General features: G+C 44.0%; 1 protein-coding gene across 2 annotated transcripts in view; it reads left to right on the forward strand.

Moving 5' to 3' along the window:
* The first annotated feature begins 1,896 nt into the window (after window positions 1-1,896).
* GABRA1 (gamma-aminobutyric acid type A receptor subunit alpha1) overlaps window positions 1,897-26,622 on the forward strand; it is a 140,000-nt gene continuing 115,274 nt past the window's right edge. Inside the window, exons 1-2 of one of the 2 annotated variants that reach the window (XM_083181408.1) lie at window positions 1,897-2,250; window positions 3,865-3,954. In XM_083181408.1, coding sequence (XP_083037534.1) covers window positions 3,881-3,954 — 74 coding nt within the window. In that variant the 5' untranslated portion in view covers window positions 1,897-2,250; window positions 3,865-3,880. Of the gene's footprint in view, window positions 2,251-2,340; window positions 2,694-3,864; window positions 3,955-26,622 lie in introns of those variants that run through there. The other variant, XM_083181409.1, reaches the window with a different exon arrangement.

Below are 26,622 nucleotides of genomic sequence, written 5' to 3' on the forward strand. Positions count from 1 at the left end.
TTCACACTTCAGGGTGCCTATTTGGCCTCTGTGGGCCATTTAACATTGTTCCCTATGGAAAATCGGGTCAATTGGGACATTTAACATTGTTCCCTATGGGAAATCGCGGTAATCTCGTCGGTCGCATTTACATTTTAACATGTATTTCTATGTAAAATCGCGGGCATCGCATTGGTCGCATCGCATGCCATTATAATGGCATGCGATGTACATGCGATGCGCGCGATGGGCGCCCTTCTAGGTAAAGAGTACCCAATTAATAAATGCACTGTAGACAAAACATAGTCCTGTGCAGTATAAGGTAACATACAGTATGTATAATTCGGATGCCGTATGACTGCCCAACAGTTGGGATTCCGATGGTCAGTACTCAGACATTGGAATCGCGACTGTTTAAATGCCCGACAGTCAGGATCCCAACTAACAGGGGCTATTCTCCCTTGTGGGGGGTCCACGACCCCCATAGAGGGAGAATACAACTTGTGGCAAGCAAAGCAATCCGCCCAACCCGCAGCATGGTGAGCGCAGCGAGCCCGCAAGGGGCTTCTTTGCCTTCGCCCAGTCTGAGCACCGGCAGTTGGGATTCCAATGTCGGAATACTGACCAATGGGACACCGATTGTTTGACCGCCATACCACACCCATATAATCCAAGGGGGTCAGGGCAGCCGAGAGGAATGCTGGGCCCTGGTAAAATTTTGGGGAGTGGCCACCTCCCGCACTTAGGCCACGCCCCCAAAATGTTAAGAGGAGGGTGAAAGAAAACTCTAAAAACTCAGCAGCATCACGTACCTACAGCATGTGCAGTGCTGACAGCAGGCTCAGCATGAGCTCACACACTGTCAGTGAGATGCTCATGCTGAGCCTGCTATCAGCACAGCACATGCTGTAGAAGTGTTGCTACCTGGGAGGGACGGAGGGGGAAGGGAGGGGTCGGACCAGGGCCCCTGCAGGGCCCCTCCAGCAAGCCTGGGCCCGGGTAATTAGTACCTGCTCCCCCCCTCTTGGCTGCCCTGAAGGGGGTAGGGCCCATCAGAAGTTTTCCCTGTTGCCCTGTGGGCCAGTCCAGCCCAGCCCTATACTGTTATATATGTGTGTGTGTGTGTGTGTGTGTGTGTGTGTGTCCAACCCTTTATCTATCTATTGATTTATGTTATCTATCTATCCTGTATATCCATCTCTATCCTACTGTAGCCTACATCAGGTTTCAGCACCACGGCCAGCTCCTCTCAGCAGTTACTGCGGTCCTGAACCAGTCTGACAAACTTGGAAAAACTTTCCCAGGACATAGCAGAGTACTCACTACTAGCACGTAACTCGGTGCTTTAATATCGTACTGCTACCACGTTCTGCTAAGCACCTCCAGCTTAAAAGTAGCCACCACAACGACCAAATGGTAGTCCTACTGCAAAAACCACAAACAACAAAGTACACTATTACACGCTGACCTGCGGTCTGCAGCTATTTATTTACACACACAACTCTATTAAGTGCATGAATAATACACCACATATCCTCCATAACAACAGCAACAGCGGTAGCACTCACTGCACAACTTTGCCATCATCCTCCAGGCACAAAAGACACAGCAGGCGACCGTTACTGACTCGTCCACTTTCAAACTGGAAGCGTTTTGATTCCATTGACAAATCGCAACGTTACAATAAATAAACAAACAAAAAATTGATAAATAATAAATAAATAAATAAATAGAGGCAAAGCTGCAGATTGTCAGAGGATTTGAGCCTGCTGCATTCAGAGAGACAGAAAGGGGATTAAGGGCTTGAATCAGTGCAAGTTAAATTGTGTTGCATATAAAATATGGGCGGATTGGTCTATAGATGAGAGATTGGTACCACCTTCCTTTCTAAAATAAAATCTCCCTGGCATGAAGTCACAGCTTATTTCACATCCGGTTTATCCAGAGACTGTCATGGAATAAGGAAAACAAAAAAAAAATCATTTGTTGTAGCTGTGATCTCCGAACTGGGAGAAGAATTTAGGGGGTTGCATCTCAAGGAGGGAGCTGCAGCCTGTGATTGCTTCTCCTGGGTGACTTAGAGGCAGGGCCGTGCAGGACTCCAACCGTCAGCCAACCACTCTCTCTGCTTGTTCCCTGGCTCCTCCAAGTCACTTTCACAAGACTGGATTTTTCGAGCGACCTCCTTTTCTTTTTTTCCTCCCAACCTGATTTTTAGTGCCCTCTCTCTCTCTCTCTTCCTCTACCCCCCCAGCATCAGAGGTGTCATAGGTAAGATCATTCTATTTCCTAAATGTCATCACTGTGTATCCAGTAACAGTATGTGATTTTTTTTTTTTTGTGTGCAAAATGCTTCATTGGAGCTGTAACCATTTTCCCTGTCAGTTTGCAAATCCGCAGCGATCGATGGACAGTTTTTAAGATCACCTGTATTGTTTTATCCATCTGCATCCTCTGCCTATTGTGCGTTCCTGCTCGGATGCATAGGATGGAGAACAAAACAGAAAATACGTTTAGACGCTGTTATTGGGGGGAGTGAATGTGGATTTGCTATTCTACAAGTCTGTTCCATTGCCAGAACCTCGGCTGTCTGTTTTTCTGCTGCTGCTGCTGCTGCTGCTGCTGCTGGGCTTGTAATTCCTTTAAAAGGCAGTGCCTATGGGTTATTGTGGCTGCTAGGATCATGTAGTAGGCATCTGAACGTGAGATTGAAGGTAAGCATTGCTGGTATTTATTTCACAGGCAACATTCTAGAGAGGAAGAGAGGGGATACTGTAGTTTAGCCAAGAAGCACATCTGTGTGTATGCTACCTTGGCGTTGCCGGATTGTGTATTCAGTATTGTCCAATGTTCACCGTTCATCCACATTTTGCAGCGTTACATGATTAAACCTCATGCACGTTTCTCGTCTGAGCACCTTCAGCATGTGCTGTCAGGTTAACAATGGAGGATGCTTTCAAGCCCATTTTGTCAGTTTGTCAGTGTTTACATGAGAATAATGTATTAACTGTGCTTCACTGCTGTCAGATACTCAAGAGAGGTGTGTGTGTGTGTGTGTGTGTGTGTGTAGGGTCTTGTGGGGAATGTGAGTGTTAATTTATGCCCTTTAACCCAAACATCACCCTTGCAAGGGCTGTTGGCAGGTTGGAGGGGGGGGGGGGGGTACAGTCAGTTGATACATCTCAGAAGCTGTGACTTGCTATTTATTGCCAGTGGAAGTTACACCTATATAAGTGTGAAATGCAATTCCTGGTCACCTTCTGACAATATGGTAACTAGTTCTGGCTTGAGTTTGTGTTATGATGTATGAGTTCTGGGTAGGAACAGTCCCCCCCCCCCCCCCCCCCCCCCTCCACGCACACACACACCACCACCACCACCACCCAACAGCCATTAGAGGGATTGGAATAGTTATTAGCTGATTTATTTGCTGTTATGTCATTGTGCACTTGTGTTGTGTTTTAGGCATACACGTTTGTTGGTTTTTCTGAAGAGGGTTGTGTGTCATAGCTTATGTGTAACAATGTGAGGCATGGAATTGTGAGATTAAATGGCAGTTTGGAATTATTTGTCATAGGAGGTAAACTGTTTGGAAAGCTTTACCTAACCAGCATGGAAAGGCATTCATTAAACTAACTGCACTGAAGTTCTACAGTACTGTCTTTCAGGAATATTGATAGCTGACTCATTGGATGAACATTTCTTGTATTATATATATATAATATGTGTGTAAACAGAAAGCTTTCTATCAATCTGGTTTGTCATGTCGGCCATGCATTCCTCTGTGAAACAGTATTTAAGTTATATGATCATAGTGAAAAAAGAAAAAAAAAACTTTTTCCTACCCAATGTACTTGTCTTGACTGTAATTATGTTAATTCACAGCCACCGAACATTTGCCATGAAGAAAACAACCATCTTGATAGATATTTTATGGGCCTGGACGATACTTTTAAATATATTCACAGAAATAAGGTGAGTGGGTTTCAGTCTCATGACTTTCATGACACACCATTGCTGAACAGGCTACAATGTTACACTACATTGTTACCTGATTTATGGGCAAAAGCACAGTGACCCCTGTGGCTACTTTGAAAATTCAATTGAACTATTTTTTTTTAACCCATGACTTCTCCACAACATTACAATGTCATTCCCCATCAATCGTATCTCTAAATAAACAGTTCAGGTTGCAAAGTGAAGCACAAATGAATCCCTGGTTTACTTACTACTGTATGTGCAAAAAGGCCAAGAAAGATGATAATGGTCTATTTCATGCTAATTTGTGATTAATGCTTTTTTTTTTTTAAACTGATGGTAGAATATATTACAGTATTAAATGTTTTACTGGATGTTTTTGAAATCTTTGACACTGAATTGATAATGACATGCATGCAGTATCAGCAAGTGCATCCTCTGTAAACAGATTCTTAAATAGATCTTGTTAATGTTATCAAGAATCCACATTAACTGTTTCTTGGGTCTAATCAATAAGTGGAAACTTTTTTTTTTTGCGTCTCGTTGTTTTAATACTGTCACTGATTTTTGCATCGTTGAAATCACTCTTAACAATGTCAGAGGGGCCTGCAAATGATCAGATGCAATCAAGGCGGAGGTGACTTTGAATGACACATCCTTGCACCTCGGGGCATGTACTGATCACTGCTAGAAGCCCTGCAGCAAATTTTATATGGCACATGTTTATCTGTCAGGAAAACAAGCGAGTGTCAGTAAAACACATATATACTCTATCTATCTATCTATCTATCTATCTATCTATCTATCTATCTATCTATTTATCTATCTATCTATCTATCTCTATAGAGAGAGAGATAGAGAGATATATAGAGAGATCTGTATATATATATATATATATATATAAATATATATATATATATATATATATATATATATATATATATATATATACAGCATATCTATAAAGAAGAAGCTTATATTTGCCACTTAAAGCTTTTATGTGCTTATATTAAATCATTGTTACACGTGGTGCTTTACTAAGATAAAATGTGTGGGTTGTTAAAATAGAAAAAACCTAATGGTAATTTAATTATCAGACAAAACTCTGAATAATTGCTTGTCGGTTCTTGGTTTGCTTCTGTTTTTGTAAAGATGATTCATTTGTCTGGGCTTACTTTTATGTTGATTGCATTTTGGTGGTTGAAAAATATTTTGTTTTGTTGAGCATGTGTTGCTGTTAATATCTATCTATCTATCTATCTATCTATCTATCTACTTGCCTAAATCATAGTATTCACATTCTCAGAAAAATATGAAGTGAAGCACTTGGAACATTTATGCCAGAGCCCTATAGAACGCGAAACACGTGCTACTATGATAATGACCTGTAGATGGAGTCAGTGCACAGTGTTTTAGTATATATACTAAAGGTGATGAAGACAGTTTAAAACTCAAATTCATTAAACAGTACTGTAAATGTAGCACGGTAGAAAAAAAAAAAAACATTAAATTGCAAAAAATACTGTAGCAATGTCAATAACTTTAATTGGAGCGATCAAAGATAGAAATGTAATCGAAAGTGTATCATTAGTGTCCCATTTTTGCAAGAGTTTGATTGTTTATACAAGTATGTGGTTTTGAATTTTTGTTTAAAATGTTTTTGAATAATGTCAGCAGTTTAGCATTGAACGTCTCGTTCCTTCGTCAGTCTAATGTGCTAATTCTTAAAGGGTCTCTAAAATGTATCTAATTATAATATTTTATAGCATCAAAGTTGGATCTCTTCTGAATTCTAGCGATTCTTGAAAGGGGAAAGTGATTTGTGGCACAATTCTGTCTGTCTGGATAATGCGTTAATTGTTGTTTGATCAGGGAATAGAGTTGAAATTCTGAATCCAAGAGACCTATTAGGTTTATAATTATTGCTTATCGCACATGTTCAGCTCATGTTGTTTCTCATCCATCATTTTGTATCTTCACATGGTTCCCATACAGTGTTGGCGGCACAACCACTAAGGTGTTCTTGTAACTGACATTCACCTTTATCTTGATGCCCTTGTAGTCTCCTTGAGAATTGTTCCCTGATCATTTTGTAGCCAGACAGTAAAGTGTTTATAAGGCGCTAATTATAGAGAATAAGGGATGTATTCTGGTGACCGATGGTCGGGCTGTGCGCATTTCTGCGTATGTGCATGCGTTGGGTGCCTGCATCTACTGCGAACAGTGGGATTGCCGGGTGTACGCACCCAGTCTAGCGGGTGGAGAGGAGCGTAGGGTGGCAGGCAGCCTCATTACCATATGGGAAGGCTGGGTGATTCATGGACGTTCCCATGAGAACGCTGGGCGCTCTCATGGTAATGAGGCCATGATGAGGGGGGAGGGCAGCTGACATCACCGGCTGTCAGCTGCCCGCCCATTTCCTCCTGAGGGTGCAAGCCTATGTAAGGTTTCCTCAGAGCAACCTTACATATGCCTGGGCCTTCCACATCATTCAATGGTAACCGACCATCAAATGATGTGGGTGTTCCCCGCAGCATGCAAATGGATGTTAAAGGTAAACATCCATTCACAGCCTGTGCATTGGAACACACGGTGCGAGGGGGGCGTTTGGTGGACTTGCAAGGCTGCGAATTTGCAGCCTTGCAAATCATCCAGAATAACCCCCTAAATGTTATCCCCAAAATTGTAAAGTAAATTAATAACAAAAAAAAAAAAAAAAAAGACACCAAAAAACACACACACACACACACACACACACACATATCCTTTTGCATGTCCAGTGTAGTGTGGGCTTACAAAAACAATTATACAGCTTCTGGTTATTTCAATTGTCTCATAATGATATAATTAATTATTGTATTACAGAGTAAAAACTTTTTTTTACTTTTTATTTATCAGATTTTAATATCAGTACTATATAATGTTATAGGTCAGTCAGCGCCGTCATAAGGGCTCCGGGCACCCTGTGCTGACTCCGCCTCCTTTGTGTGTGATGTCATGCACATTGGGTAGGCCGCCACACCTGGATACTACAGCAGTCTCCACTGCAATTTAGACAGCTGCTGGGGAACTACTACAGCACTATTGGTTGCAGGTCGCAATTCCATGCACCCTGCAAGCCAGAAGTGTGATCAATGTGGCGGGCCACGGTTTGCCCACAGAACCTCTCTGCTCGGTGTGGTGCACCACTCACCCATAGGTAGTTACGACACTGAGATCAGTCATGATACACAAGCAACAATTTTAGCCAGCCAAGTCAACCACTCTCCTAAGAAGCTTATAATCTAGTCCAAGTACAGGTTGAGTATCCTTTGTCCAGATATTTGTTATTCAAATTATTCCAAAACCATAATTTTCCTAATTAGCTAAAATTACTAGGAACATCTGTAACTGGCACTACCGGGGACATGATATGTAACTGGCACTACTGGAGACTTGATATGTAACTGGCACTACTGGGGACATGATATGTAACTGGCAATACTAGAGACATGATATGTAACTGGCACTACTGGGGACATGATATGTAACTGGCACTACTGGGGACATGATATGTAACTGGCACTACTGGGGACATGATATGTAACTGGCACTACTGGGGACATCTGTAACTGGCACTACTAGGAACATCTGTACCTGGCACTACTGGGGACATGATATATAACTGGCACTACTGGGGACATCTGTAACTGGATTACTGGGGAGATGATATGCAACTGCCATTACTGAAGACATGATTTGTAACTGGCACTACTTGTGGACATTTGCAACCGGCACCAATGGGGACATCTGTAACTGGTTCTACTGGGGACATGATATGTAACTGGCACTACTGGAGACATGATATGGAACTGTCACTACTGGGGACATGATACAGTATGTAACCAGCACTACTGGGAACATGATATGTAACTGACACTACTGGGAACATTATATGTAACTACAGAGCCGGGCCTAGCCTAAATTACACCCTAGGCAAGATTTTGACTGTTGCCCCCTAGCACCGCCACTAGTTCCGTCTCTGACCCTGCTCCCCTTTCCCAGCATCATCAACCCTCATCATAGCAGTAATCATTTTGGCACTCCTACCCGCAATATTTTAAATAGAAACAGCGCACCCATTCGGTGCGGAGCCCAAACAGGGGTGTGTTCTTGCTGGGAAGGGGCATGGCCACACAATAGTACCCCCAATTCAAATTATGCCACACAGTAGTGCAACTTTATTCACATTATATCATGCGATGGTGTCCCTTATTCACGTTACATCACACAGTAGTACCACTGTACCTTATGTACATTACTCCTCATATTATTCACATTATACCATTAGAAAAAAATCCTGAGAAAAGATTGTATTTTAAGCACCTCCATGGCCACACTGCAACCCAGCATAAAGCAGTGTGTGCTGGGCAGAGGAGAAGAGCTGCAGCTGATGCTGTCACTTAAGGGGACGGGGCCCGGGGCCCCCACTGGGCCCTTCCATCAGACTTTGGCCTGGGTAATTTGTACCCCTACCCCTTTTTCTCTGCACCCCTGATAATACCACACAGTAATGCCCCTTACACATGACACACCTTATTAATGTCCTTATAACCATAATGCCCCTTACACATTATGCCAACCTTTATTAATGCCCTTTATACACATAATGACACACATAATGCCCCTTACACATATGTCACACATTATTAATGCCCTTATACACATGACACACATTATGCCCCTTACACATATGTCACACATTATTAATGCATTTATACATGACACACATAATGCCCCTTACACATATGCCGAACACTATTGCACAACCAACCCACCCGCAGACAGGACTTGCACAGCCGCTAACAGCCTCACTCACACACACAAAATAGGCATGCTGCATATCATTTTAATCAGCAGAAGCTGCAGATGCCCCTAGGCATTCCAAATGCCCTAGGCAATTGCCTAGTTGGCCTATGCCTAAGGCTGGCTCTGTGTAACTAGCACTACTGGGGACATGATATGTAACCAGCACTACTGGGAATATGATATTTAACTGGCACTACTGGGGACTTCAGTAACTGGCACTACTGGGGAGAAATATAACTGGAACTAAATATGTGCAAGACAATGATTGCTCAGCATTCAAATTCAGCGCTTGAGATGGTTCACAAACTTTGTTTCATGCACAAATATATTTGTGTGTATTTCATATAATTTATGTGTTTTTGTGTACATACATGGGTCCCGTCCTCAAGATACTGTACATCATTGAAATATAGAAAATAATCAAAAATACGGAATAATCCGTTATCCAAAATGCTTCTGGTCCTGAGCATTTTGGATAAGGGATACTCAACCTGTATATATATATTTATATTTTCTAAATTATTTCAACTATCTGTGATGCAAAATAACCACCCACTAGCTTTATTACATTACATTATAACTTTAATTAGGTGTAAAAGACTTGGGGGAGGGTTTTGTGGCAGGAAGTAAATTAAGGCATTTGCTGCTTAGTCCAGTAATACAGGTTTCAAATTGCACTTCTGTATTATGCTATATTCCCATTTCATTGTTCTTGATACCCATGGTAATATTACAGTATGTACATTATTTCACTTCACTTTCCGTTTTGACACGTCCCTTCTAAGTGAAGGAGCCTGCACATTTTAATCTATGACTGCATCTACACATTGCGTTTTAGCAGGATATAGTGGAACAGGAGCTGTTTAGCAGGATGCAGTGGAACAGGAGCGGTTTAAGCAGGATGCAGTGGAACAGGAGCGTTTAGCAGGATGCAGTGGAACAGGAGCTGTTTAGCAGGATGCTTACTCAAGAGCATAAATACACAAGCCTGCTTCATCCTGCTAAAACACGATGTGTAGACTCAAGAAACGACATCCTGCTAAACAGGATCCTGTTCAACGACATCCTGCTAAAATGCAATGTGTAGACGCAATGTGTAGACGCTTTACCTATAAAAATGATCAAGGTGGGGTAATTCATGCATTGCATGTTGCAGGTGATACATATCACCGTGTATTGCATGCATAGCAGTGTTTATTAATGCTGTATGCTTGAGAAATCTCTATTCTGATAAAAGCTGTTTTTGAAGTATATGGGCTACTGGGAGTAATAAAGCGCCATCAACCAGCGGAGGGGTGCATGTATTTTAGAGTTAGTATATCTCGGCCATAATAATACATGCTGGAGACATTATTGTAAAGTATGTGTTCATACTCCCAGCACCACAGATGTGCTAAACACACTGCATTGCCCCAGTTCACATTATGTCAAATAGAAACCCCAGTTCACATTATGCAGCCTTACCCATCGCTAGCTTTACCTACAGATGTGCGCAGACCCACATGCTTTAATTTGGGTTCTATATTATTGTCATGATTTGGTTTTGCAAAACCACCCTCAAGTGTCTTGGTTTGATTTTGGTTTTTAATCTGGTTTCCTTAAAACATTGAACAGCTAAAATCAAGTCACTTGGACCTGTTTTTGTTCCTATAGTATTATTAACGTTAATACTGTAACATTGATTTTAAGACATTTCCAGACAATATTTTCCATCTCACCACACACTGTCCCAAGGTAAATGGCAACTGAAGTCAGGAGGGGGAAGGGGGGGGGTTACTTGCAATCCAAAAATGAAGATTCACTCCCGAACACAAGGAAAGACCTGACTTGGGCCTCCACTTGAGTCTCCAAAAGTGAACTGAGATGGGATTGGGTTCTACTCAGATCCCCAAAGTTTTTGTGTTTTTGGTTTCCAATAAAACAGAACCACTCATCTCTAACTGTTTTAGGTGGTTATCCTATTAGCCCCGATGCGGTGTCCTGGTTCCGTGACGCTGGCATGATCCCCAATGAGCAGCCCTTCAAACTCACAATTACACATGGTTCTGGGATCTTATGCTGGGTCCTATGCATTATCGTCCTGATAGATGCCTGTTTTTTAGCTCCAAAAAATAAAATTGGGTTGTAATAGGACTATAACTGGAATATCAGCATTTTTTGTGCCTGAAAAATGATTGGGTATAATATTATATTATTGTTTTTTTTTTTTTTTGTAGAATGCTTGAGGTTATTGGGGGTAATTCATACCTATACGCGCGGCCACGAATTCGCATGACGGCTATCGATAGACTACCCATGCATATGGCCCGTAGTACGCATGCGCGAGGCCGTCCTGAAATGAAATCCTGCTACTGTTTTTGATAGCTGGCCGTTTGCAAGTTGATTGACAGGACATAGGCATCTGGGGGTATTCACAGGCCATTTCATGGATGTGCCAGACAGGGGGTGGCGTGCAGTCAAGGAGTGACTTTCAGACAGGGGGTGGCATGAATTGTCCTGCATTTGCATTGCTAATACCCCTTTCACACCAGAAATGCAGAGACAATCCCGGGAATTAAATTCCAGGGACAAGAAGGGACATTCCCGGGTTGGGACCCATTCACACATGCTTTTGAAAACGTGTACCAAAAGTGGGTGGTTACACTACTGTGTAAACCCTTGGGAGCGCTTGGATTGAGTTGCTGACTCAATAGGAGCAGCTGCTTGAATAGGGAGGGTCAGTCCCTACATATAACAGAAAAAAAGATAACACAAAAAGCAGCGCTCATGAATGATGAGTGAATCAGATTTGAAAATTCATGTAACAATTTATTAAAAAACAGTTTTAAAAAAGATATATAACAGCATGTAGATCAAATATAGTATTTTGACAAGTGTACACTATTGCAATAGGATTTATGGTAGCGAAAAAATGAGGGGGGGGGGGGGGGATAAAATCACAATTAATAACTGGTGCCCAGATCTCACGTGTGTCTGGATGACCCCGTCCGGGGTAGGGAGGATTGAAGAACCCGCACTGTCCACTTATGAAGTACAGTCCCAATGATATGTGGAGTCCAAGAAACGGCGATTTGTAATCCTGAAAGCACACAGAGGGAGTGGCTGATGTTGTGATAGCCTGCCTCCAACCTCGTGGCCGGGTGTCCAGGTAAATGATGATGAAATTGAGCCGTAGACTTCCAGGGGTTGTGTGAGAAAAATTGTGGTCAGATAATTGAGCAGGTGAAACCTCCAAATGGTTGTCCAGGATCCGGCACCAGTGTTACCAACGCGTTTCGCTGTCCAAACGTCAGCTTTGTCAAGGTATGCTGCTGTATGATCTGAACCTATATTTATACCCAATGCATTATGGGATTCATTTGCATGATTGATCAGATTCACTCATTATGCTGACATAATAATCAATAAATTCTTTAAATATATGGTGGAGACAGACCTTAAAAACATAACAATCCATAAATAATATAGAAAAACAAACAATTTCATGTAAAAAAAACGTAATTAATTGAATTTGACCTCTATGGACTATTTCCGGGACCATTTGACCCGGAAATAGTCCATAGAGGTCAAATTCAATTAATTAAGTTTTTTTACATGAAATTGTTTGTTTTTCTATATTATTTATGGATTGTTATGTTTTTAAGGTCTGTCTCCACCATATATTTAAAGAATTTATTGATTATTATGTCAGCATAATGAGTGAATCAGATCAATCATGCAAATGAATCCCATAATGCATTGGGTATAAATATAGGTTCAGATCATACAGCAGCATACCTTGACAAAGCTGACGTTTGGACAGCGAAACGCGTTGGTAACACTGGTGCCGGATCCTGGACAACCATTTGGAGGTTTCACCTGCTCAATTATCTGACCACAATTTTTCTCACACAACCCCTGGAAGTCTACGGCTCAATTTCATCATCATTTACCTGGACACCCGGCCACGAGGTTGGAGGTAGGCTATCACAACATCAGCCACTCCCTCTGTGTGCTTTCAGGATTACAAATCACCGTTTCTTGGACTCCACATATCATTGGGACTGTACTTCATAAGTGGACAGTGCGGGTTCTTCAATCCTCCCTACCCCGGACGGTGTCATCCAGACACACGTGAGATCTGGGCACCAGTTATTAATTGTGATTTTATCCCCCCCCCCTCATTTTTTCGCTACCATAAATCCTATTGCAATAGTGTACACTTGTCAAAATACTATATTTGATCTACATGCTGTTATAAATATTTTTTTAAACTGTTTTTTAATAAATTGTTACATGAATTTTCAAATCTGATTCACTCATCATTCATGAGCGCTGCTTTTTGTGTTGTCTTTTTTTCTGACACATGCTTTTGAAGCAGGGAAAACCCAGGTCGGCACCTTTCACACTGAACCCGGGATGACCCTGCATTTATATGAGAATATCATTGAAAATTGCCTTTTTTAGGCCCACAAAGATGAGGTAATTAGGGAGAGGGGTAAAGGAAGAGAGGGAGGGCGGGTTTTTGCAGACATTACAGGCTTTCCGGGGAGAAATATCAATGCTGGGGTCTGTTGTGCCACAGAGCTTGCACAGTGTCTTCCTGCATGCTGTGTGATTGCCAATGCAGATATTCTTGGCTTTCAGGGGGTTAAAACGCACTGCTGGGGTCTGTGGTGCCACAGAACATACACAGTGTCTCCCTGCACGCTGTATGCTGCCTCTGGGCGTGTCTGTGAGTGTCCACCACAACCAGGGGTGCCGAGAGAGGGGGGGAGCAGGTACAATTTACCCGGGCCCGGGCTTGTCAGGGGGGCCCTGGTCTGGACACACAGGTTTTTTTTTTTATTTGGTGGCAAGTACCCCCAACATGACCCATTCCATTAGGTACAAAATGAGGTTGCGCTCCAGCACAGTCAAAAATTCAAAGAGGGGCAGTCACATCAACTGCCAGTGAGTCCAGGACAGTGATGCTTGGGGTGGCAGTATATGTGACCCCCACTTTTGAATATTGGACTGTGCTGCTGGCTCACATCTGTAATTGCCACTGGCAGGGAAGTCCAGGAACAGAGCATTTTGTACCTAATGAAATAGGCCATGTTGGAGGGTATGTGTAAATCCTTTGCAAAGAGCATGTAACCCCTGACAGAGCATGTAAATCAGGGCAGACAGGTTAATCCCTTCCACAGAATGTTAACCCCTGGTAGAGCATGTTAACTTCTTAATATGCAATGAGCATTACGGTGTGTGGTATAACGTGTAATGAGCATTATGGCATGTGGTATAATATGTAATGGGTGTGTGACATGTGTAATAGGCATTACAGTGTAAATTTTTGTATGTGTATCCACCTTGGAAGCAGTGGCGTAACACCGGGTCCGCAGAGTGTGCGGGGATCTCCGTCCGTGGGGGCCCCAGGAAGTTGCTGTACCGGGGCCCAGGATTTCTCTTGGCGGCCCTGACCACAACAGGAAGTTGCCCTGCTAGCCAATCAGCATTAGCAGAGGCAACACGGGAAGGAGGGACATGTCCCTGCACCTTTCACACCAGCCAGTAACCCTGGAAGGACCCAGGAGCAACCCTGCTACCTAGCAGGGTTGAATTGCCGGCAATTTTACCCTGGAATTTTTCCCTGGAACCTTTTACACCAGAGCTAGTCCCGGGTTGTTCCCGGACCCAACTCGGGAATTTAGGCTGGTGTGCAAGGGGTATTAGGATCACATACAGTATGTTATACTGCTGCAAGCATATACCCTCCAGCCTAAATTAGACCCAATATTTCTAATAATTCTAAAGTAAATTGTACAGTATGTATGCTTGCTCATATGAACTTTTCATTTATCCAGCTAGAGCACTTGCAATATTAAGCATCTTTCCACAGTGTCCACTATCTCATTCTGGATCATGTATTTTCCCGTTTCCGTTCTGACCGGACTTCTTTAACATTTTGTTATTTGCAGTTTTCTCCATGCTGTATTTTCCCGTTTGTCTCCACTTACATACATTTCAATGAAGCTGCTAGAACTCTATATTCCACTAGTGTTCTGCCTGAAGATCATTAAACCTTGCTAATTATTTTAGAGTTATCTGTAGCTTTTGATATTGCTAATCACCCTCACTCGCATACAAATGCTTATTCCCTTGGGCCTTTGGAGAACTATACTATCTTATATTACGTATCCGGTTGACCCTGTAGAATGTCCTTGAACAGCTACAAGTATATACTTTCTCAGTGGCACGAGTGCTGGACACTGCTGCTCTCCATGTATACTATTTCTCTAGTCAAATTACAGTTTCAGCATCATTTTTATCCACACATTATGTGGAAGCTTGTGTATACTGGGATTACTGTGTGGTATAATATGAATTTGGGGCACTACAGTGTGTGGGGCACTGCAGATTGTGTATACTGGGATTCCTGTGTGGTATAATATGAACTAGAGGCACTACAGTGTGTGGGGCACTATGGCTTGTGTATACTGGGATTACTGTGTGGTATAATATGAAATTGGGGCACTACAGTGTGTGGGGCACTGCAGATTGTGCATACTGGGATTACTCTGTGGTATAATATGAACTTGGGTCACTACAGTGTGTGGGGCACTGCAGATTGTGCATACTGGGATTACTCTGTGGTATAATATGAACTAATGGCACTACAGTGTGTGGGGCACTGTGGCTAGTGTATACTGGGATTCCTGTGTGGTATAATATGAACTAATGGCACTAAAGTGTGTGTGGGGCACTGTGGCTTGTGTATACTGGGATTCTTATGTGGTATAATATGAACATGGGGCACTACAGTGTGTGGGGCACTGCAGCTTGTGTATACTGGGATTCCTGTGTGGTATAATATGAACTAATGGCACTACAGTGTGTGGAGCACTGCGGCTTGTGTATACTGGGATCCCTGTGTGGTATAATATGAACTAATGGCACTACAGTGTGTGTGGGGCACTGTGGCTTGTGTATACTGGGATTCCTGTGTAGTATACTATGAACTAGGGGCACTACAGTGTGTGGGGCACTGTGGCTGTTGTATACTGGGATCCCTGTGCGGTATAATATAAACTAGGGGCATAACAATGTGTGGGGCACTGTAGTTTGTGTATACTGGAATTCCTGTGTGGTATAATATGAACTAGGGGCCCTACAGTGTGTGTGTGGGGCACTGTGGCTTGTGTATACTGGGATTCCTGTGTGGTATAATAAGAACTAGGGGCACTACAGTGTGTTTAACACATTTGTGGTACTGGGACTTTGGGCCTTATTCAGAGCTGATCGCAGTGCACATTTTGGGCCTGATACAGACCTACTCACTAAGCAACGTATTTTTGCTGCCTAGTGTGCAGGTAAACACCGGCCGTCCTCCACCCAAACAAACATCCACCCCTCCCGCCACGTGAATCCCCGTATTTGCATGCAATGGGATATGTACGCTCACACAAGTGAAAAATCATCCAATGCTATTTTTTGATAATCAATTAAACCACTGTTTAATTTTTGAGTAGCCAATTGCACCCTTTAGGTCTGTCATTCATTGAAGGCAATGTACATCATTTATATTAATGACAGGGAGGTCACCAGAAATATAGAGAGTCAGCCCTGCACAGAACTATGCCACTTCTGCTGTTCATCCTTCATGTCATTGGACAGCAGAAGGGGAATGAGAGAGTGGAAAGTTCTTTGTGACTGATTACAGTGCCTACACAGAAATACAGGCGAGCCTGATACTATAAAAGCATTGCAGGATACATACCCGAGTTAGTCAGCTCTCATATCAGCTATAGAACAAATTAGCATGAATGGGAGGGATTAATTGGTGTATAAACACAGTATTGATATCAATTTGGATAGCTCAAACATAGAGAGTAAGCCCTGCACAGAACTATGCCACTTCTGCTGTTCACCCTTTATGTCATTGGACAGCGGAAGGGGAATGAGAGAGTGGGAAGTTCTAGGGTTATAACTGAGAAATAGAACAGATAACTGATTACTGTGCCGAAACAAAACCCTAAGTGACCCTGATACTATAAAGTCATTGCAAAATACATTCCTGAGTTAGAGTCAGCTCTCATATCAGCTGTAGAATAAATGAGCATAAATAGGGGGTCTAATCAGTATATCAGCACAGTATTGATATCAAAATAGATGGCTCAGTACTCATCAATGCAATAATTGCTTGTAATTAATCACCTCATTATTAACCGATAATTACAACTAAAACAGCAATTATATAGATGCTTATCCGTATCTCAGTCACCATGTGACACTAATTCAATTATTTGATACGATAGTCCAGTGGTTCCCAAACTGTGTGCCGTGGCTCCCTGGGGTGCCTCGGGACACTTGCAGGGGTGCCACGGGTTGGTGGTCCAGGACAAATTCAAATTATTTATGATCAATTATATATGGACAAAACCAGTGCTGGTGGCTGCCAATCAGAAGCAAATCCTGCCCTTTACCACATAACTGACCCTAAGAAGCACAACCTACTTAATGTTACATATATATTGTTTTGGGCCTAGGGGTGCCGTGGAAAAATTCTGATACTCTAGGGTGCCGTGATTCGAAAAAGATTGGGAACCTCTGCCATAGTCTAACAGTTTTGTATACCAATTAATCAAAAATCCCCATTCCATGTGATATTCTGTTATATAGCAACTTCAAGAATTTCTATGTGACAATACTTTTTGTTACTAAATTATATCAATTAAACATTTAGAAACATTTGTATCCTTTCAACTTTCAGTATCTTTCTGTAGTATTGTCGCTATGTACCACCGTATTTGTCCAGTGGCACAGAGAAACAGAAGGTTAGGCAACCCACTAATCAGATGTGGTATAAGTTCACATGACTTTGATAATAATTTTAAAGATGTATTATTTACAGATTAATCCTCCAATTAAAGCTACAACACCTAAAAAATAATAATAATAATAATAATAATAATAATAATATTAATAATAATAATGTTATTTATATAGCACTTTTCTCCTAAAAGGATTCAAAGTACTTGCATTAGCCTTTTACAGCACAAAATACAAAACAAACTTAACGAGGGACGTTAGTGGAATGCTTGGGTGAACAGGAAAGTCTTGAGTCTATTTATGAATGTTTCCAGAGTGGAAGCTTCTCGAAATGAGCGGGGAAGTGAGTTCCATAGAGTTAGAGCCACAGCGCTGAAAGCTCGACCCCCAGATTAATTCAGGGAAATTCTGGGTACTGTTAGTAGTCCTCCATCAACCGATCGCAGTAATCGAGTGGGACAATAAGGGATCAGCAGCTGCTGCAGGTACCTTGGGCCCTGGGTAACAGCCTAAGGAGGAGTCACGTGACATCTAGGTCACATGATCATTTACAACAGGAAATTAGAATGTGTAATGTAGTGTTCCACATGGGTTCTATACTGTAGCTCATTAAATAATAAAATAAAGCAAGAAGTCATGTCGGTTGTTAAAGACAGGCAAAGCATGCTCCTGAGGCCTTTACTCACAGACGTTCTGCGCAGGGGCTGGCTGGCAACTTTAGGCCTGGGGGGGCAAGTCCAGAGCACTGGCCCATGAGTAACAGCGTTTGGCTGAGAAAACCCCCTGCTCTACCTGTGTAATAACAACAACGGGATGCAGTTGAAATCCCGGCGTTCAAAATCCCGACGCTTGAATCCCGACCACCGAAATCCCGACACTTCCTCCCTCCGTGGGTGTCCACGTCACCCACAGAGGGAGAATAAATTAGTATGCCAAGCGTAGCGAGGCACCGGGCCCGCTGCATGGCGAGCACAGCAAGCCCGCAAGGGGGGCGGGAAAATCCACATCCCGCCCCTTGTCGGGATTTCGGCGGTCGGGATTTTGAACGCCAATCCCACAAAAGCAGCAGCAGGGCCCCGCAGGCTGCTCCTCTACTGCAATAATAAACTAGGACACCACATGCTGCTCCCCCTGTATAAAAAAAATAGCACACCACAGGCTGCTCCCCCTGCCTAATAACAGGACACCACAGGCTGCTCCCCCTGCATAATAACAGGACACCACAGGCTGCTCCCCCTGCATAATAACAGGACACTACAGGCTGCTCCCCCTGCATAATAAAACGACACCACAGGCTGCTCCCCCTGCATAATAACACAACACACCACAGGCTGCTCTCCCTGCATAATAACACAACACCACAGGCTGCTCCCCCGGCATAACTGGACACCACAGACTGCTCCCACTGCATAATAATGACACCACAGACTGCTCCCTCTGCATAATAATGACACCACAGACTGCTCCCCCTGCATAATAATGACATCACAGACTGCTCCCCCTGCATAATAAACAACGCCACAGGCTACTCCACCTGCATAATATCAGGACACCACAAGCTACTCCCCCTGCATTACAGGACTGAAGAGTCAGGACATCACAGGCTTCTCCTCAGTCCTGTTCTTCCCCTGTACAGATGCTCTTACCTGAGGCAGTGAGGCTGGGATCTTCACTGCCGCTGGGCGGACACCACAGGCTTCTCCTGCAGCACTAGCAGGGGGGAGGTGGACGCACAGGCCAGCCACCGGAAGTAGGGTGCTGTGTGATGTTCGGCACAGGCAGGCTGCTTGTTGCTGCCGGTGCTCTGGCCTCTCGTCCTGCCCACAGCTCCGCCACCTAGTGGCCTCCTGCACTCTCTAGTCATGTCCCCAATGCAGGAGGCCGGCGGCCATTTTCTTAAAGCCCGGACAGAGCTAATGACCCGGGGAACATGGCCAATACTCACTGGAAAACCAGGCGGCCCTCGGTACTGATTGATAAAGCGGCCTGGGGGGCACATGGCACCCTGCCCCCCGGCCCAGCCCGCCCCTGGTTTTGCGTAGTCCATATTTGAAATAAGTATGTCACATTTAACATTTTTAGCGTGAAGACTATTTAGCAATGTCTTTATTGCAAATCAGCTGTGAAACCATATGTATTCTTGTATATTAAAGGAGAACGCTCTTGCATATTTACCCTTCATTAATCCTATTGTAGACTGTTGGGGCCATGTGTTGCTAGATGTTGATACAAAATAATACTAATTATTGTATCAAATAAAATGTATATATTAGTCACGTTTGCCATCTGCTCCATAAAGACATATAGACAATCATGTTTCCCGTGAACACACGTGGTCCTGCGGTAGGAAAACATCAGACGCTGACACAGAAATAGTATATTATATTATACCACAGGTTCTCAAACTCGGTCCACAGGACCCCACACAGTGCATGTTTTGCAGGTCTCCTCATATAATAATCACAAGTGAAATAATTGGCTCCACCTGTGGATCTTTTAAAATGTGTCCATGAGTAATGAGTGCACCTGTGCACCTGCCGGGTGCATAGGCGTGCACACGGGGGGTGCCAGGGGTGCACAGGCACCTCCTAATGCCCGCCAGCACCCCCCACGCGATTGCACGCAAAATTTGCACCAGCACCCGGCGGCGGTCAGGACTGCATTACTTGCCTGCCGCCGCCGGTTTCCAGCCTGCAGTCCAACATATCACAGCAGCCGTTGTTATCACTGCGCCCTCGGGGATAAACCTGAAGCGCTGGCTGGGCTGTGTGGGCTCCATTCCTCAGCCCTTGGCCCCGCCTCTATAGACGTCACAGCGCGCACAACGCGGGGACGTCACAGCAGTGACAGCACGCACCCGTCCTCCCGCCCGCGCTCCTGTCCTCCTGCTGCCTTAGAGCCGGCAGCACATGCACCACACAGTCAGGCAGTGAGTGATATCCACGCTGAGTAGAAGTCAGCGTGAGCTACAGGCAGCCAGTGTTCCTCAAAGGAGGAAGCAAGCTAGGTTAGGTACAGTATTTATTATTTTCTTGGGGAGGAAAAAGCCTAGGAATTAACTTGTAATGTGAAAGTACTGACTGATGTTACTGCTGTGGTGGGTAGGAGCTGCTGCAGCAGTGTCTGCTGCAGGCATCTGTTAGGGTAGAGAGGGCTAAGGGGTAATATATTGTAACAAAAACTGCTTGGTGCCCATACATGGTGCTGTTTTACCGTGTGATGCGATATGCACTCTTGCGTGCATCCCATCATACAGTACAAAAAGTGTGCTGCACATAAACGCGTGCTGACAATAAGCATGTAGGTAAAGCAGCACTTATGTGGAAACTAATGTAATAGTCATTACGTATGTCGTATAATGTCTAATGGGCATTACAGTGTTTGGTATAATGTGTAATGGGCATTACGGAGTGTAGCATATTGTGTAATGGGCATTACGGTGAAAAAAAATTCTGTGCCTATTTGTAGTTTGTGTATATGGGGGAAATTCATTATGAAGTCCATATACATAAATAAGTCCCCACCTATTTAGTTTGCAATGATGTCAAGATAGACACAATCAGTAGGTGGTGATAGACACGCCCCACCAATGGTGCACCCCCTATTAAAATGGTCTGCGCACGCCTATGGCCGGGTGACCTGGAAAACATGAACTGTGTGGGGTCCGACTTTGAGAACCTGTGGTATAATATACTCTTTCTGTGTCAGTGTCTGATGTTTTTGCCAAGCCTCCAACAGGCTTGGCTGGGCTCACATACGATCCATCGGATTGCATATGGTGTATCGCATGCAGTCCTGCCGCCCAGGAAGCTGCCAAGTGCTTCAAGGTAAATCGCAGACGTCTTCTCTGGGGGGTGGTAATTGTCCATTTTAAGGGAGTTCTAAGAAAAACAATAGGCGTGCCAAAAAAAAACTTTGGGAGTGTCAGGGAAAACACTGGCATTCCCAAGCATTTTAGGGGAGGGTGTGTGAATCAGGCCCTACTGTATGTCTCAAAGCTTGGTGAGAGATAAGTTGGAGAGGAATAAAGTACCAACTAATCAGCTCCTGCCTCATTACAGGCTATGGGGGAGATGTTCTAAGCCTTGGATAAAATAGAAATTGATAACCTACCAGCCAGTCAGCTCCTAACTGCCATGTTAAATTAAGCATTTTCAACCATGTAATAACTTTATTAGCGCACTCATTCATTTTTTTTGTTGCACCTTTTGTTGGGGAGTGACATCCCCTGTTTTACGTACTGCAGCTTGACAAAACGGCTCTACCTCCTGCGCCTCCATCTGATAACTTGTTCTTCCTAACTGCCATGTTACAGGATTTGTTTTAAATGTCAGGAGTTGATTGGTTAGGACTTCATTTATTTACACATTGGGCGGTATTCAATGAGGCTGATTCGCCAGGTTTTTATGGCGATTTTGTGCTGTAAGGCGAATTTCTGACTAAAACGGTGAATCACCCTATTCAATGACCAGATGGCGAATACATTTCAAGGTTTTTTTCGCCATGATTCACCGAGTAGCAATCGCTATCTTTTTATGGTGAAGTGGAAGGTGAACTTTTAAAATAAAGTGTTTTGTTTTTTACAATTGGTGTCAAAAAATCTGGAATTTTATTCTGAGGAGGGGCATGCTATTTTTATTCATGTGCTGTAATGTAAGCACATGAATCTATATTTAATAAAAAAAAAAAATATATATATTTTTTTTTACACAGCAGCCAGCAGGGGGCCGGAGCCGAGCCGCTCATTACATATTCATATATTCACTTCACCCGATCATTACATATGCATGATCGGGTGTAGTGAATATACCCGGTCCCCTGCTGGCACCACCGGGGGGCAGCCTGTGCTGCCTGGCACCTGGGGAGCACACCTCCCACCCACAAACGTTCTGGGGCAGGCAGGGAGACTTCCATCTCCCTGCCTGCCACCGTCCTCAGGCTCCCTGCGGCGTTCGCCGCAGGAGCTCATATTCGCCGGTCAGGGGCAGCGAGCCCCTGACTCGTTGAATACCGGAGCCGGCGAGGCTCCGGAACGCGGCGACCAGTGGCGAATGTGCAGCGAATCCTAAACAGGATTCGCTGCACGTCGCCGGTATTCACATTGAATACCGCCCTTTGTCTCTATGCCCATTAACAAATCAGAAACAGGCCCTAAAGATGTGTCCCGCTACCTTTTGGCTGTATAGTATAGGACTGCATTGCTAGCCAGCTCTCGTTGGAATGAATGGGCATGTGTCCACCAGCTCTCATTCAAGAGAATGCATAGCTGGAGTACGCCCAGCAGAGGCGACACATCTGTGTTAATCCTATATAATAACAGCCTAATGCTGCTCCACATGGCCACTGGAGGGCACCCCCTGAGCTTTGCTCAGGCACACAACCACACACATATACAGAGCTCAGGCGCTTAGCCTAATCCTACTGTGTGCTCTGCCCCACCTCCACAGTGTTGGTGAACACGTTCCTCCCGATCCTCGTGGGCGGTTTCACCTTTCAAAGTTTATGATGCACTTGTGGCTGTCCCATGTTCTGTTCTTGCCAGGTTTGTCTCTCTGAATCTTCACTGATGCATTACTGTGAGGAGTCCAGGCCATGCTGATCCTGCTGCATTAGTGAGAGACAAAGCTGGCAAGGACTGAAGAAGGGACAACAACCTATGGCAGCAGACTACTTAGAAAGGTGCCACCCACGAGGATCCCAGGGAAGCACTCACCAGCACCTGTGCTCGTTCACACGAAGGCCTCTGTTTTATCAGGGGGGGGGGGGGGAGGCAAGTCTGTGTCAGTGGCGATTCCCTGAGCAGTGCAGAATAATGTAACATACCAACTCACCAATTATTAAATCATTTCTCACGAAATTTGTAAATATGTTATTGTCTGATATGCATTACTCAGAAAGAGAATGATACCTGTAATCATTGTTGAGTTGCCCATATTGTCTGTACAGTAAGTTATCCGTCCTGGTGATTTTATCAATGGTCACTTAGTTCTGTAATGAAAATGACACCGCATTCATTTTGTAACATTAGGCCAGTAAAACATGAAAGAACCGTATGAGGAAGAACAGATAACAACCACATAATGAAGTTGTCTGTCCGCAGTATTACACTTTAAGCTATGATGAAAGGGAAATAGAAATAAAATATATTTAACTCTTTGAGTGCCCGCCTCAAAATATCCACTAAAAATGCCTGCGCCGCTAACAGCGACTGTTCCTTTCGTATAAACAAATACAAATACAGCCAAGTCAATTAATTAATATTCAGTGGCCACCCAGTTTTTTTAATCGGTTCTGCCGCACTCCTCTTCCCGCACACCAGACCTGGCCAGTCCCACGCCGGACCCTGCTCCCTGCCCTCCGCATTGGTATCGGTTCCGTTGACAGCTGCACATAACATTTATCTTATGTGCAGCCCACCTGACCTCTGACTCCAATCCGATGCGCACGGGATGGCGTATTGGATCCGATAGGATGTCATACACTTGTGATCTGGACAGGCCCAAATCCCATAGAGTATGGGGGCCTTAACTCTCAGTGCACATGGTTTTGCCCATCTTGAGAACAAATCTATTCTGCGATCAGATCTGAATTCGGCCCATAGTACAGTATCATAATGAATATAATCATACAGATAAAAATGTTAAACTATTCAAAGACAAGGTAACAATATACCTTACTTCTGGCACACAATGAAACAGAGAACAAGTACTTCATACAAAGTGTTCCTGTGGTACTGTGTATTAAACAGAACAGCAGGACGTTGTGCAGAGGAGTCCTACATTATGAATGCTGGCGGAATACACATTCCATTGGGTTCCAGACTTGTCCTGGGATGCGAATAGAGAGAAGGAGGTCACCAAATCCATGTGGAGTTTTGGTAACTAATTACTATCTAAAAGAAGATAGGCAGTTTCCTAATCCGTATGCCACGCATGAAGGAATCAGGGCACAATATGAATAGTCTGTTTCTAGCTATTGGGAATATGAACCAGGGTCCTGTATGGTCGTTTCCAGTATAAGCTTAAATATATAAACACAGAGGTCAATGGAACGTACATACTGTATTACTTGAGAGCTTGAGCTGTCCAAATGAAACATCAGTTGTTACGCGTTGAAACACTATGGCCAGTATTCAGTGCTCTGGATTCACCGCTTTATTCAAGGAACAGGGCTGTTTTTCAGCCAAACGTGAATTTTTTTATTCCGGAAATGTTATTCACCCTATTCAATGTTCACTGTTCGCCGAAAGCGACCAGTGAATGCCGGCCAGTTCTCCGATTCCTACTCGCTGCAATCCGCTGGTGTATTTCAGTGGGGTTTTGACTCGCCGAGAGTGTATTCAGTGCTAGAATTGAGAAATGCTTTCACCGTGTGTTTCGCTGAGTTTCTCCGTTTTGCATTTGACATCTTTTTTTGGTAAACTGTAATGTGTTTTTTTTTTTTTTAATAAAGGTTTTCTGTAAATTTTTTGGTGCCCAAAAATCAGGTTTTTTTTATTATTTGAAGGATCTTGCTATTTTTATAAAAAAAACATGCAGCACACAAATATATTTAGAATTTTGTGTTTTTTTTTTCATGACGTCAGAAGGGGGATGGGGACCCGCTCATTAGATATTAACTGCGCTTGGTCCCGCTCATTACATATGTACGAGTGGGACCAGCGCAGCTTCTGTGCCTGTCTCCCCGACCAGCCCTCCTTCTCCTCGATGATAATAGTTGCAGGGATCCCCTGCCTGCTGGTGGGTGGCTTGCAGCGGGGGCTGGCAGCGCAGGGTCGGGTAGCGCTGGCAGGCAGGGGGTCCCTGCGGCGAATGTGAAGTCAGCGGCGGGTCCCTGCGGCAGATGGGAACTAGTTCCCATCTGCCGCAGGGACCCTGCCTCTGATCTCACCTACGCCACAGGGACCCCCTGCCCGCCAGCGCTACCAACCTGACCCTGCGCTACCAGACCCCACTGCATGCCATCCACCAGCATTGCAGGGGCCCATATGCAGCCTCCAAAAGGGGGGTTGTGTGTGTGTGTGTGTGTCTGTGGGGGGGGGGGGGTTGTATAGTACAAGTCCTAAGATGCCATGCAGCAGGAAATGCCTCTGAGCCTCCATGAACCTGTATCTTACTTCAAATGTGATGTGACTTGTTTCTCTAATGGGTAAAACCAATGCTGCACTGCAGGTGGGGCAGATGTAACATGTACAAATGGGGTTAGATGTGGGGTAGGTCAACAAGCATATACTAATCCAGGACCCCTGTTACTCTTTAAGAGTGACTTTGTATATGGGTTTGATTTGTATAAGATGCAAAATGAATGGCGACCCATGAAATTCCCAATTGCGATTCAAATTTTGGCAATAGTTCTAGTTTCCTGCAACCTGGCCCACTTCCAGTTAATAGTATGCAACTCCGATAAGCATTAAATAGTGCTCCTACATTTTAAATTACTTGTCTCCAACGATCATGATTAAAGTTCTATGCATGTACAGTACGATTTCAGTAATACAGGGATGTAATAGCCCAAGACCAGTATTCAATTCCAATGGAATTGAATTGGGCAAAGATGGAGTAAGACCATGTGGGATCTGGGACAATTTACTAAACAGGACTAAGAACAATAGCACTGGATTGGGTATTCAGAGAGAATCGTTGACCAATGGGCCTTAAGTAGAAGCATAGGTTGACTAATGTATGACCTGTCCTACGGAATGGAGTCTGACAAATCTTTGCTGTACAGTGGCCCTTGTTCTAGTTGACTCTGACGGATGCGTATTTTCGGACGGCCACCGAGTGTTCTTAGCCCCGCCTACCGTACGGATCGCTCACACCGTCCGAATGCGGTAAGACGCCGAGCGAATGGACCGTAAGTGGATGTTTCATGCGAACACCTCCCCCATCTGAGGGAACCTCTCCCATTCTCCGATGGTCGCCGACCATCGAATGATGGACCGAGCTGTCAGGCAGCACGAGTGCTCCAGACCACTCGGGCATTTTTCCGTATAAAAGCAGGGATATGGGCGTGCAGCTGGCATCTGGC

This window comes from Crinia signifera, chromosome 4 (genome assembly GCF_055691185.1).
Source record: "Crinia signifera chromosome 4, ASM5569118v1, whole genome shotgun sequence".
Classification (NCBI taxonomy): domain Eukaryota; kingdom Metazoa; phylum Chordata; class Amphibia; order Anura; family Myobatrachidae; genus Crinia; species Crinia signifera.